The sequence below is a fragment of the Cebidichthys violaceus genome, unplaced genomic scaffold (assembly GCF_023349555.1).
Source record: "Cebidichthys violaceus isolate CVI_PGR_0920_01 unplaced genomic scaffold, fCebVio1.0.p SCAF_4, whole genome shotgun sequence".
NCBI lineage: Eukaryota > Metazoa > Chordata > Actinopteri > Perciformes > Stichaeidae > Cebidichthys > Cebidichthys violaceus.
In genome coordinates this window covers 17,901,776-17,916,768 of record NW_027176594.1, presented here as the reverse complement: position 1 = coordinate 17,916,768, position 14,993 = coordinate 17,901,776, and the positions used below count along the sequence as shown (strand labels likewise).

At 40.9% G+C, this 14,993-nt stretch overlaps 1 protein-coding gene across 2 annotated transcripts in view; it reads left to right on the top strand.

Moving 5' to 3' along the window:
* LOC137885197 (tumor suppressor candidate 3) overlaps window positions 1-14,993 on the top strand; it is a 67,818-nt gene that overhangs the window by 20,949 nt on the left and 31,876 nt on the right. For both annotated transcript variants that reach the window (XM_068727354.1, XM_068727355.1), the window contains exons 2-4: window positions 2,181-2,350; window positions 6,734-6,851; window positions 12,472-12,612. In XM_068727354.1, the coding sequence (XP_068583455.1) occupies window positions 2,181-2,350; window positions 6,734-6,851; window positions 12,472-12,612 (429 nt within the window). The remainder of the gene's footprint in view (window positions 1-2,180; window positions 2,351-6,733; window positions 6,852-12,471; window positions 12,613-14,993) is intronic.

Genomic DNA, 14,993 nt, shown 5'->3' with positions numbered 1-14,993 from the left:
CACTCCTCTCTGCTGCGCAACAACACTTGCATGCTTATGTCGGCTGGCAATTGATTGAATGAATTGCGTTGTCCCCTTGTTGCCCAGTTGGCCATACATCTTATGAATAAATTCAGAAGACCGCAATAGAATGGACACAGCCATGCCAGTGACTGGTCCAGCAAAATAGAGCAAGCTCGGCAAGAAAACCTTTTTCTTTTTTTTTTTATTTTGTCATTCAAGAGAGGAATTCCTCCACACGTGTATTCTTCACATAACTTTGAGAACATGCTGAAATAATATGCTTTGACATTTAAGCTGATTCATATACCATTAGCTAATGAAATCACTATTAAAGGCAGGTATTTATGCTTCATTCATTCTGTTTCAGCCGGCGGGCGTTGATACATTTCGTCTTTTCCAAGATGAACTGCCGTTCTGATTGGGTAGGAAAGCTGCTTAGAGCACATCCATCAGACAGAAGTCAATTATATTACTACTAATCCTACCAGTAGAACGTATCAACCCAAAGCACGCAATTAATACCGGACTACAATGCTCTTTTAGTAAAAAAAACAACAAAAACTGAATTTGAACTTGTATTCCCATTTGCGGTAAGGTAGTTATTTGAATAAATGGGTTAAGAAACAAACAGTTTTTTTTCTGTATTTGGTTGCGAGATGATGAACAAGTCTTTAATGAAAAAAACCCTCGGCATAGATGTAGCTCAGTCTCGCTCACAAAAAGTGTTCTGGTCAATTTGAAATCTGCTGTACAGTGTGATCAGCAGAAGGAAAACAACAAGTGTCTCATCAGCGCTCTCAGTTTTTCCTCAGTCATGAGTTCAGAGCTTAAGTCTGGCAAAAGACGATGCTGGTAGGCACCAAGCGCCGTCCTGCTGAGAACTAACAGCGACACGATCGCACAGCCCGTTTGAAGACACACACACACACACACACACACAGCACAGAGGAGACCGCACTCCTCCATATGAGTTTGCTCTTATACGCATCTAAGCCTACGAATCTTACTCCGGCACCAGCTGCTGTACGCGGCGTGTTGTTGGTGTTGTTGTACCTTTGGCGCTGTGTTCCGACGCTGACTCTGTTGTGACCTTTCAGCTAAGCCCGACTGGATTTAATCAGCAGCAGACTCCTAAAATTCAAACACAGCCAAGAACTGTACACACACACACACACACACACACACACACACACACACACACACACACACACACACATAGACTGCTAAGTCAGGGCTCCTTTTGCTGTTAGGTTTGTTGTAGTCCAGATTCTTTCTTTGGATCCCATTAGTCAAAAAAAAAGGCCAGAAGTCAAACCTATTCAAATGTGGATTCGGCAACACCTCGCTGTGTATCAGTGTGTGACTTTCGAAGCATTTAGCGGATACAGTGCGGCTCCTGGCCGGTCATCGGATGTTTTGAATGTCAGAATTTAGGAGACGTTGCCCGTTTTTTAAACCAAGGTGATATCAGCGGATGCTACAAAAGAGTCATTTCATACGCCTGTAGCAGAATGTCTTTGCAATTTCTTTATACAGGCTTGTTTCCGCTATGACAGGAGCAGTGATGGAAGAAGTATTTATCAAAGTAAAAGAAGCAATACCACAGTATATACTCCATTTCAAGTGAAAAGTAAAAGTACGAAAGTATTAGCAGCAAAATCGATTTAAAGTATCAAAAGTAACAGTACTCATTTTGCACAATTAACAGTATATTATTGTATATTTTACTACGAATGCATTAATGTATAAGCGGCATGTTAATACTTTCAAGGTGGAACTAAATTGTAACATGTACACACTATTAAATAGTACTCTTACAATGCTTCCTATTTTATACGATTTGTCAGATAAAGGTACTGGAGTAAAAAGTATTCTATGTACTTGCAGTTAAGTATAAAGTAGTATACAATGAAGAATACTCATTAAAGTACAAGCAGCTCCAAAATGAAGTGCAGTGCTTGAGTAAATGCACTCCCCATCCCATCCGGTTGCAGTTATCTTCTGCAACTGGATGGAAGTGTTTTTAACATTTTAAATAATTCAAACAGCCTTTTTATTTTCAATCTGCTGCCGCTTATCCTTGTTGGACGCGCTGGGACAGGGCCTCTGTTTGAATCTGAAAATCCTAATGTGGATGCAATGTCCTCGCTGCCCTTTTTCCTCGTCTGTGTGCTCAGAACATGCTGTCGGAGAAGGTTGACCAGATGATGGAGTGGTCCTCTCGCCGTTCGGTCGTCCGGATGAACGGGGACAAATTCCGTCGCTTCGTCAAGGCCCCGCCCAGGAACTACTCTGTCATCGTCATGTTCACCGCCCTGCAGCCTCAAAGGCAGTGTTCTGTCTGCAGGTATGCACACACACACACACACACACACACACACACACACACACACACACACACACACACACACACACACACACACACACACACACACACACACACACACACACACACACACACACACACTCAAAGTCGGTGCACCTTGTTTCGGCCATGATCTGCATGGCTCCTCCCACCTTTACGGCCTCTGTAGTTTCTCAGTGCTCTGTAAGTTCAGTGGAAGAGTCTGTGAGCTCTCAAGTCCACAAAGCGCGTACACACGAGCATAAACTGTCCTAGAACTCATCTGATAATTCATGTACCATCCACCACATACACATTCACACACCTTGGGGAAACACGGAAAACCGCATTACATAAGGAAAACCTGTGGGTCACGTTGACGTTTGGATCAAAGGGATTCCAGCTGGCTGTATTACCAAAGGGAATGAATACATTCAACAGAACAAGGCCAACAAGACCTACTTACTGCTTACTTGCATTAAACTCAAAGTATTGAATGCATGAGGAGATTTTTTTCCAAAAATCCCGATAGCAAGCTTTAAATTTGCAAAAACCAGACTTACATCATGTTTGCAGCAGAAATGCAATGAGGCTCGTCAGTAGCCCAAACATGCTAATACAAGATTAGAGGTTTGATTTCAATTTTTTGTTTAAAGTTTAGATAAATTCCAATTTGAGCCAAACAGCTGGAACTCCCTGACGATCCCAGTATTCCAGGACCACGGACAGCTCTGCACACGGCACTGGACTCTGTCCATGGTCCTGTAAGCTACTTTGGTGTCGAGGTTTTCTGAGATCCTCATGTCTCAGATACTGGATTCACGCTGTTACGACACTGTTTCCTCTCTGATCTCAATGAAACCAGGACTGCTGCAGCATGATGAGCTGTAAACAGAGGAGTAAATCTATAGTTGTTTTTATTCAGATGTACTCATGTATTTATTGCAGACAGTGTTGTCTATGATAATATGCACACTACCTCATAGAAGGCTGTGTGTGATCCTATTTGGATCACACACAGCATGCACACAGAGGAAACCAAAGTTGTTATTTTTGTAAAGCTTTTCTCAGGGTAATGTGATTTGCATTCAGCGTTTTCCTTTTTATATTTTATGTTTCCGGCTTGCTGTGATTGTTTTTCATTGCTTTTTTTTACTGTTGTTTTCTTTGTTGCATTCACATTCACGCCCTCGTTAAGTGCTTTGTTACTGTAAATGGACGGAGTTGCAACTAAAGGCGGCGGGTGGTTTGCAGTTATATCTTGTATTATCCCACAAATCAGTCCCTCTATTATACTAATTATTACGTTGGTATTATTATTTCGTAAACCCAGGTTTGAGTTGTTTATTCTTGAATAAAAAAAAACAAAAAAACTAATGTGGAAACCAGGCTTGCCTAATGTTGCGTGAGTGACGTTCATCACATTGGTATGCGTGGTATAAACCCTGCATCTGGAGCACCTTTTCGTCCGTAGAACACAGCAGCTAGTTGACCCATGTGCTGCTGTCAGAGTGGAATTCCAGCTAGTTGATGAACTCAACATCGACCTTCTGCATCTTGACCCCAACAAGAATGCACTCACACACACACACACACACACACACACACACACACACACACGCGTTCCTGGTTCATCTATTTATCTTGGAAGCAATTTCTCTCCAAAAAACTATACTCCTTATTTTTATAAAATTTTCAGATGCAATCATTAATGTCAACCCACTCTCACTCTCCCTTATTCCTTTGATTCCTTTTCTATTTTCCATCAGCTTGTTTGTTTGTTTGTTTGTGTGTCTTTCTCTCTCTCTCTCTCTCTCTCTCTGCTTCTCTCTCTTTCTTTCTACCTCTCTCTCTCTCTCTCTCTCTCTCTGCTTCTCTCTCTTTCTTTCTACCTCTCTCTCTCTCTCTCTCTCTCTCTCTCTCTCTCTCTCTGTCTGTCTGTCTGTCTGTCTGTCTGTCTGTCTGTCTGTCTCTCTCTCTGTGTCTCTCTCTCTCTCTCTCTCTCTCTCTGTCTGTGTGTCTGTCTCTCTCTCTCTGTGTCTCTCTCTCTGTCTCTCTGTCTGTCTCTCTGTGTGTCTCTCTCTGTCTCTCTGTCTGTGTGTCTCTCTCTCTCTTTCTCCCTCTCTCTGTCTCTCTGTCTGTCTCTCTTTGTGTGTCTCTCTCTGTCTCTCTCTCTCTCTCTCTGCTTCTCTCTCTGTCTTTCTCCCTCTCTCTGTCTCTCTCTCTCTGTCTACTTCTCTCTCTCTCTTTCTCTCTCGCTCTCTTTCTCTCTCTGTGTATGTCTCTCTTTCTCTCTCGCTCTCTTTCTCTCTCTGTCTTTCTCCCTCTCTCTCTGTCTCTCTCTGTCTCTCTCTCTTTCTCCCTCTCTCTATCTGTCTCTCTGTCTGTCTCTCTCTGTGTGTCTCTCTGTCTCTCTCTCTCTCTCTCTCTCTCTCTCTCTATCTCTCGCTCTCTCTCTCTCTCTCTCTCTCTCTCTCTCTCTCTCCCTCCCTCCCTCCATTTCCCAGGCACGCTCATATTAACACCACAGTAGCATCTCATCGTTAGAAAAAGAGAGCGAGAGGAAGAGTGAGAGTAACGGATGGATGTGAGACGGTGACCTGAGTGTCTGCGTTAAGAGGACTTTCGGCCAGTGAAAAGACAGCTAATCACTGAGGTCCTCAGACCCACATCACTCTTCAGCTTCCTCTTAGTTCCATAGCGCATAGTTTTTCTAACTCGGCAATTTGTAAGCATATCGATGGCCAGTATGTTGACACAATGACACATGGCGATTGAAATGGTCACGTGACCACAAGGGGTGCAGAAACAGACGTCAGCAGCGGAACAGAGACTCAGAGGGGACTCGACCCTTATCTAAGAATAGAACGAGTTTAGACTGGATAAAAATAGGCTTCCCTTTAACCGGAAGGTGGCTACTCTACATACGTCTTTACTTACCAGTTTAGAGGTTCATTTTAGCAGGTTTCTGTGGGGCCAAAATGTGTTCACTAGTGTGATGCCGGATCATTGTTGCTTAGTAACTGCTCACGAGAAAACTAGAGATTTATTTTGTCAGCTGGTAATAAACATCTGCCCTTGTGTGACAGATGAGGAGACTTTTTTTTTTAAAGATGAATTGGTTGGTTGTCATGCTCACATTGATAAGATGGGACACAAATTAACAAACGAAAAACTATGAACATCACATTGTCTTTTAAAGCGTTTTTTCCCATTTCAACACGACGCGATGATCAGTTCAAGTCGGGAGACCGGTCGGGTTTGGGAAACACACACTTAGAGCAAAAGTGAAATGTATTACTGATTTAAATTTAAATTAAGGACACGGGTAAGTGTCGTACGTATGTTGAGCTAATTTGCGCGTATAACTGAAGTTTGAAAATGAATAGTATAAGGATTAAAGTTACACATCTGTTATGCCCTTTGAGTAATAAGATAATGTTTGAAGTGTCTTATGCTGAAAGCCACAAACAACTTAACATCTTACATTCTCACAATATATGTATTATTTATATATTTTTTCCCATTTTTTAAATTAATTTATTAATAAATAAATAATATAATAAAAATATTAATAATAATAATATAATAATATATTTTTTCCATTATGATGACATTTCTTAATAAAAGGAAAACCCCCTGCAACCTAAAAACAATCTGTCATCATTAGCACAGTTGTCAGAAGGTAAATAAACACCAGATAAATAAATAACATGGACTCTTAGGACAGATAAAACCATATCTCAGTGACACGTTGACAACTCCAGCAAATTGGTGTTCACAGATAAGATAGGGAAGAGAGACGAGCCCCACTGTACTCACTGCTGGCCTGATTTTCAACTTCATCTCCGCTGACTTTTTGAAACGGTAGACACTTCAAAGAGACGTAACATTAGCCCCAAAGATAACAATGTAACACCGCCGCACATAACGCATCCTGACAGACAATTTCCTAACTAATTAAAGCCAGCACAAGAGGCAGTCGACGTAAGACGCCGTGTCAAAGTGAACTTTAGCAGATGGAAAGAGACGTATATCTAATGTCAAGAGACGAGGGAAGGAGGGAGCTAATAGAAAAGGGAGACGGCCTCTTGGCATTTTCCTGTTTATCTTGTCATGTAGGAGGATACGGGGATGGACTGCACTGACCATTGGGCTGCGTTTGAACATGATAGAAATGAAATGACAAATGAGGTTCGGGGGAAAGAGAGGAAGGAAGCTGTATCTTCACGCCGTGTTGACCACTGCTGGATGAAGAGAGAGACACTGCAAGGATCTAGTCAAGTGTACACACTTTCTGTTTCTTACTCCTGTCATCTTTTCACCTTTCTTTGTTCCTCATTCCTGCTCTCTCTCTTTCTCTCTCTCTCTCTCTCCCTCTTAAAGGCAGGCCAACGAGGAGTACCAGGTCCTGGCAAACTCGTGGCGTTACTCATCTGCGTTTTCCAACAAGCTCTTCTTCACGGTCGTGGACTACGATGAGGGAGCGGATGTTTTCCAACAGGTAAGTCATTCATCACTTCCCAATGTATTTACCAAAACCCACTGCAAGTCGCACCTTGCATCCTTCCCTTTCCACCCTCCATCCCCTCCTCGCCCCGCTCGCTTGCACATACCGCCCCTCTTTTGTTCTCTTAACATTATGTCGGTCCCTCATCATCAGCCGCTCCGTGGCTTTAATGAAACACGTTCACACAGCAGTGTGGAAGCCACTGGAAACACCACTGTCCCTTGTCGCTTGTTGTTTAAAATCTGCTGGCTTGTTATTTTTGAATAAAAACATATTTGACACCAAAGGCTAATTAGTGTGGGTATAGGATTATTTTTATCATTGGATTTACCCGAATGCTGGAGGTAATTTGCCAGCTGCAAACCGTAGGTAGTAAAACTCCATATGTTGGAAAAAATGAGAAGAGAAAACTCGGCATGAAATGTGGCGTCTCTCTCCTCCTTCACACTGTGGTCAGCTAGTGTCGGACAATGACAGTTCGCTGCCCCATATGGCCGACAGTCCCTTCCTTTTATTATATATCCACCAGTTTATTTCTGTTATTTAGTTGTTGCTTCAGAACCTCAGCAGTAGTTCGGCGTATAACCTTAGAGAAAACCTTATCGAAAAAGGCAAAAAGTACTCTCACAGAAAAACAGGGTGACACAAAATATCCTGCAAAGGCAGAAAAGCAGACAAGGACAGGTACAAACAAGACCGTACCTACGCTGAGAGAGTATTTATACACTCTTACTAGCACACACACACATGGGCACATCTATTTCGAAGGACAAACAAACAAGCAAAAAAGCAAATTTAATGCTTAAAAACGCCTGCAAAAAACTCAAAATATACACACCACTCTCAAGCAGAGGCATTGAAGAGTCATGTATGTTATATAGGGAGCTGCTTCTATTCCACGCACACAGTTCAGCCTTTTTAATCTTTTCTTTTGACTTTTGTGCAAACACTAAAAAATGCCCAGTAAACAACATTTAATGGTTTGAAAGAATTTGTCCAAAATTTCAAATCTGGTTAATTTATTGCTATTATCTTCCTATTTAGTATATAAGTGTGTATAAAGTTAGATTTTTATAGTCACACATACTTATTTTTGTAGTTTTATTCTACTTTACCATAAACTAGAACTTATTATTTACCTGTTAATTGTGCTGGACTGTAGATGTGGTCCACTATGAGGAAGATGATTGATGACTGAATAGAAACCCATAAATAATTATAATACACGACTATTGCTTTAAACAGGGTTTGACAAATCATTTTATTTTGTAGCTTTCGATCCAATGACACAGATGACAGACTCTGCTGGGCTCTCCCACTAAACCGAGGGACAAAGACAAAAATAAATGCTTCATTTAAAATCATTTGATGTCTTTGTGCTGTGGTATCTAAGTATTATTCACTTTAGAGATATTTCTGTAACTACAAAACTTTGTTCCTCAGTGGGTTTTTTTTGTGGTTTTTTTCTGGTGTGGCTTCTATGATATCAGAAATGTTAAAAGATCTTCAACACCAGCAAATGGCTGCTGTCTGCAAGCACTTTTTACCTAAATACAGAAAAAAAGATACAAAAAATACACAGGTAAATTCCCAGATGTCCTTTTTTATTCTACACTTTATACTCTTAGAACTTTAAATAGCTGTGCTCAGTTAGAAATAGCCTTGTTTGGATTTATTTTAGACCAAGGAACCCAGTGAAGGCAGCACTAACACATGGTACCACATGGTACCACATGGTAGCACATGGTAGCACATGGTGCCACATGGTAGCACATGGTACCACATGGTGCCACATGGTACCACATGGTGCCACATGGTGCCACATGGTACCACATGGTACCACATGGTACCACATGGTGACACATGGTAGCACATGGTGCCACATGGTGCCACATGGTACCACATGGTACCACATGGTACCACATGGTAACACATGGTACCACATGGTGACACATGGTAGCACATGGTGCCACATGGTACCACATGGTACCACATGGTGCCACATTGTGCCACATGGTGCCACATGGTGCCACATGGTGCCACATGGTAGCACATGGTGCCACATGGTACCACATGGTGCCACATGGTAGCACATGGTACCACATGGTAGCACATGGTGCCACATGGTACCACATGGTGCCACATGGTAGCACATGGTGCCACATGGTACCACATGGTGCCACATGGTACCACATGGTGCCACATGGTAGCACATGGTACCACATGGTAGCACATGGTACCACATGGTAGCACATGGTACCACATGGTAACACATGGTCCTTTAAACACATTTCTCTTTTTCTTCCTACTTCAGAGTTTGCCGGCCATTTTCCCCTTTTATTGATTTAATTATTAAATCGTTCCCTCTGACTTCCTTGCAAAAAGCCTTTCTGCTTTTCACAATTATGTCCACTTATGTTCTTGACATGGGAAAAAAAAAGAATAGGCGAGTGAAGTTGAATTGAAAGTTAATTACATTCCCAGCGTCTTTCTCTTTTCACTTAGTGTTCCCATGTGTGTTGGCATTAATGCACACTTTTGTATTTGAATTCATGGACATCTATATATACAGTTGTGGTCAAAAGTTTACATACACTTGTAAAGAACATAATGTCATGGCTCTCTTGAGTTTCCCCGTTATTTCTACAACTCTGATTTTTCTCTGATAGAGTGATTGGAACAGATACTTCTTTGTCACAAAAAACATTCATGAAGTTTGGTTCTTTCATGACTTTATTATGGGTTAACAGAAAAAGTGATCAAATCTGCTGGGTCAAAAATACACATACAGCAGTGCTAATATTTGGTTACATGTCCCTTGGCCATTTTCACTTCAATTAGGCGCTTTTGGTAGCCATCCACAAGCTTCTGGCAAGCTTCTCGTTGAATCTTTGACCACTCCTCTTGACAGAATTGGTGCAGTTCAGTTAAATTTGATGGCTTTCTGACATGGACTTGTTTCTTCAGCATTGTCCACATGTTCTCAATGGGATTTAAGTCAGGACTTTGGGAAGGCCATTCTAAAACCCTAATTCTAGCCTGATTTAGCCATTCCATTACCACTTTTGATGTGTGTTTGGGGTCATTGTCCTGTTGGAACACCCAACTGCGCCCAAGACCCAACCTTCGGGCTGATGATTTTAGGTTATCTTGAAGAATTTGAAGGTAATCCTCCTTCTTCATTATCCCATTTACTCTCTGTAAAGCACCAGTTCCATTGGCAGCAAAACAGCCCCACAGCATAATACTACCACCACCGTGCTTGACGGTAGGCATAGTGTTCTTGGGGTTAAAGGCCTCACCTTTTCTCCTCCAAACATATTGCTTGGCATTGTGGCCAAACAGCTGGATTTTTGTTTCGTCTGACCACAGAACTTTCCTCCAGAAGGTCTTATCTTTGTCCATGTGATCAGCAGCAAACTTCAGTCGAGCCTTAAGGTGCCGCTTTTGGAGCAAGGGCTTCCTTCTTGCACGGCAGCCTCTCAGTCCATGGAGATGCAAAACACGCTTGACTGTGGACACTGACACCTGTGTTCCAGCAGCTTCTAATTCTTGGCAGATCTGCTTTTTGGTGGTTCTCGGTTGACTCTTCACCCTCCTGACCAATTTTCTCTCAGCAGCAGGTGATAGCTTGCGTTTTCTTCCTGATCGTGGCAGTGACAAAACAGTGCCATGCACTTTATACTTACAAACAATTGTTTGCACTGTTGCTCTTGGGACCTGCAGCTGCTTTAAAATGGCTCCAAGTGACTTTCCTGACTTGTTCAAGTCAATGATTCGCTTTTTCAGATCCATGCTGAGCTCCTTTGACTTTCCCATTGTAGCGTTTGTGGGCGTTTGTATCCAATGAGCCCTATTTAAATGGCCTCAGAGAAGTCACCAGTTGTAGTCACTCATAATCACTCACAAGAAGTTAAGAGGCCATGCTATGAAGCTCATTTCATTGACACAACTTTCTAAGTCACCAAAATTGCTAATTCATGTTGCTGTATGTATATTTTTGACCCAGCAGATTTTGTCACTTTTTCTGTTAACCCATAATAAAGTCATGAAAGAACCAAACTTCATGAATGTTTTTTGTGACAAAGAAGTATCTGTTCCAATCATTCTATCAGAGAAAAATCAGAGTTGTAGAAATAACTGGAAACTCAAGAGAGCCATGACATTATGTTCTTTACAAGTGTATGTAAACTTTTGACCACAACTGTATATATGTATGTTTCCATGTTCTCACATGTATATGCATATGTTTGTATGCTCACATGCATCTAATCCACATTCAACACTATAACGAAGCTCCAAGCCAGCAGAGATAAATAACTTGCAACTATCCTTTCCTTCCTGTCGTCTTCCTTTTCTCTTCTCGTTTCCATCCTTTTCTCTCCCTCTCCGTTTTTTCATCCCGGGTGTCCTGGGAGCAACGGAAGAGTGAACTAGTTGACTTTATCATTGTTGATAGTTGCAGGGAGTCCTGGGATTTGGAGTTTAACCGAATGGAAACATGGCGGGAGGGCGAGTGGAAGGAAGAGAAAGTTCTACTAGTTGTCTTTATTTAGCTGGGTGTGTGAGGAGAGGAGGACAAAACAGGCGACACAGTAATGCAATTGTACAGAAGAATATATTTTTGTCTTTGCTATTCAATTATTCGCTGTGGTAGCTAAGACACTCCTATTTACTGTCGTGTAATCAGGCAAAACACACACAAAGAGAAGCATGTGAAACGATTGAAAAGCAATACTCTGATGCAGTTTGTTATGTCTAATGATCTTTCAGGGTTATTATTTGTCACCACTCTTGTGCCTTTTTGAGATCCAGTATTTGCAACATCGGGACCCAATACTTATATTTTCCTACAAATACAGTTGCATAGCGCCACTATGTAGCCGGCCGGACATTGGTAGGATGTTTTAAACTCTGCATAATAAAACAATTTGCATAGATATTTGTGGATCCCTAATTTTTTTGTTGTAGATCTCTACTTTGGGCATCACTCACTAACAAATCTGTGTGTGTGTGTGTGTGTGTGTGTGTGTGTTGGGTCTAGCTTTGTAATGGCACACTGCAGGAATGCATACTGTGTCAACATTCATGTCTCAGCCGTGATATACTATTTATTGGATTGTTAGCTGGCTGCTGAATGTTCTAAAAATGCAAATGTGACTGTGTTGGGCCGGCAGCAAAAAAATTGCATCATTCCAAGCGCAAAGTAATGCATACATACTTTCTAGTATGAAACGGCTGTTTAATGCGCTAATTGAAATGTATACAAATAATCTAAATGAAATTCTAACATACTGGCACTACTTAGATAAATAGCAAGTCCAGAACATATCAGGCATTCTTAACTGAAAGACATGTTCTGCCATTCACCCGCTTATATTTAAAAAAAAGCAGCTAATATTTGGAGTAAATCAAAGAAACTTAATTTAAAAAAAAGGGCCTCAGCTATGGAGTCATTACCAAAAGAGGCTGAAAACCTTGAGCCATACGATGATAATCAGTCTAGAGGTGAACCTACGATACTAGCTAAGATATGATGAGCGATGATACGCTGCTTTCAGAGATAACATTAACTCGACGTGCCCCGCCCTCATTTTTTCCTCTTTCCCTCTAGTTGAACATGAACAGTGCTCCAACCTTCATGCACTTCCCGGCGAAGGGAAAGCCCAAGAGAGCCGATACGTTTGACCTGCAAAGGATTGGCTTCGCTTCAGAGCAGCTGGCCAAGTGGATTGCGGACCGCACAGATGTTCAGGTACCACACGCACACATTCACACCAGGCATCATTTGCAAGAAACGTGTACGGTTGGTGCACACAACCCCAATGTACTTCATGTATGCGTATTGTTTTCAGCTATTGTCGAGCTAAAAAATATTCCTGAAAATGTTTCTCCAAAGAATAACGAGGTTCAACATGACACGTTACTCTGTGGCTGCCGAGTATCCCCTGTAGGTGGCCCCCTGTGGCCACCAAGTGTTATCAGTCCTTTCTTGGGCATGAGACTCCATCTCTGTCTGCTGAGCTGTGTGTAGGTGTAGAATCAATATGTACTGTATGTATGTCCAGCTGTATCTGGGCATGGATATTCATCTGCAGCCATTATAGAGACTAGAGGTGACTTAATATGTATGCTGTCATATTATTGTAACAGCTCACTGAGCAGTCCTCATACATATAGTGTTTTGCTTTATTGCTTTTATTCACTGCTGTATGGCTAATTGTCTATATTCCTTCGACTCAAATAGGACAAATCATTTGATCACAAAAGAAGTATCAGGGATTTTCCAAAAAATATTTATTTTCAAGATGTTTTTTTTTTTAAACTAAAATGCTTTATACAAGTAGCAAACGTATTCAAGGAATATATTCAATAGTTAAGCTCTAAAAGGAAAAGTCAACAAATTAAGAAAATTCCAGTGTTGTGTTTTGTTGTGCAATAGTGCATTTTGAGGTGTTGATTATTATTATTATTATTATTATTATTATATAATATTATTATTATTATTATTATTATTAATAATAATTAATTATTAATTAATTATTGATCTTGCATATATATATATATAATATGTACAGTGCTTATACAAATCCATTATAATATTGATCCTAGACAGTTCCCCTGACTGTCATAGATATATATTTAAAATAAATGTAAATTAAAGTTAAAATAATACAGATAGTTAAAGTCTGTTGCACCTCAGATGAAGTGCATCAGATTCTGCTCGTAGGGGTTAGAGACCCGCCTTGTTAAGGTGCTCTTGGCAGGGTTGGGTAGTCCATAACACCGTCTGATGGACAGCTTTCACACAGCCCTTAAAGGTAACTCCACCAAGTTTAAACATCAAAGTCTGTTTACAGGCCTGGGGAGTGCTGCTGCATGTTATGGGAGTGCAATGCTAAATCTTTTGGAGTACTGTTTTTAAAAAAAAAAAAAAAAAAAAAAAAAGTCTCCTAACGGGCAAACCCATTAGTGCTTTTTGTGTGTGTGTGTGTGTGTGTACCAAACAGGTAGGTCTGAAGGCATCCTTGGTCTTAGTGAGGGCAGATGCCATGTTGACCATATCATAGGAACTCTGTGTATCACAGCAGGGCGCTAGATGCTGAAGCTGCTGGCACCTCAGGGTTTTCTTTCTACTTGTGTGCGACTTTTGGAGACACTCTGGCCAGAGTCAGAGTCAGAGATGACGGGGAAACAAGTCAGCGCTGTGACAACATTACACGTTTTTCTTCAACTCCAATTAAAAACTTCGAAATAACTCAAAGTAGATAGTGTTGTTATTGATTAATGATAAACAAGCCTTTTTATGTTCCTACAAAAATAATTTAAAATGAAGTCTAAAATGAAAAAAAATTGAAAGATTGTGCCGCTGCATGTATATTCGGATGTCTCACGGTCTCATATTTTCTCACACACACACACACACATACTAAGTCTCTGCTGACTCATACAGTATGTGGCAGAGCCTTTTAACAAATCTCCTTTTCTGCCTGAATTCTGCCTAGTAAAGTTTTTATTCAATAACACTCAGCAGCAGCAGATGGAACACACATTTTCATCGGTGACATAATCGGTGTTGGTGAGACACGTGTGTTCTGTCTATCGGACCCGAAGTGCAATTATTTTTAAACTATGCACCGTTTCCTCTAAAATCAAATCTGAAATCAGACAAATTGTCTCATGAATGTGATTTGAAGTTGGCTCGTGAATTAAATTTTGAAGGGCTTTTATTTTGAAATGCTACATCAGAATGTCCTGGTTCTCTCTGAGTGAAACCTTGAGGTGGTCTGCTATCAACCTGAAGTGAAATTATTTTGTAACTATGCACCGTTTCCTCTTAAATCAAATTTTGTAACCATTTTATGCTTGCATCTGTTGATAGCAAACACAGCATATTGTCAGTTTGGCTTCATGGCCTCACACACACACACACACACACACACACACACACACACACACACACACACACACACACACACACACACAGACAGACAGACAGACAGACAGACAGACAGACAGACAGACATAAGTAACAAAACAAAGGTTGTCATACAATTACCTGGATTATGGATGATTTAGTTATTACAATTATGCAGAAAAACATGTATTTGTCGGTGTACTTTGACTATCATTGTT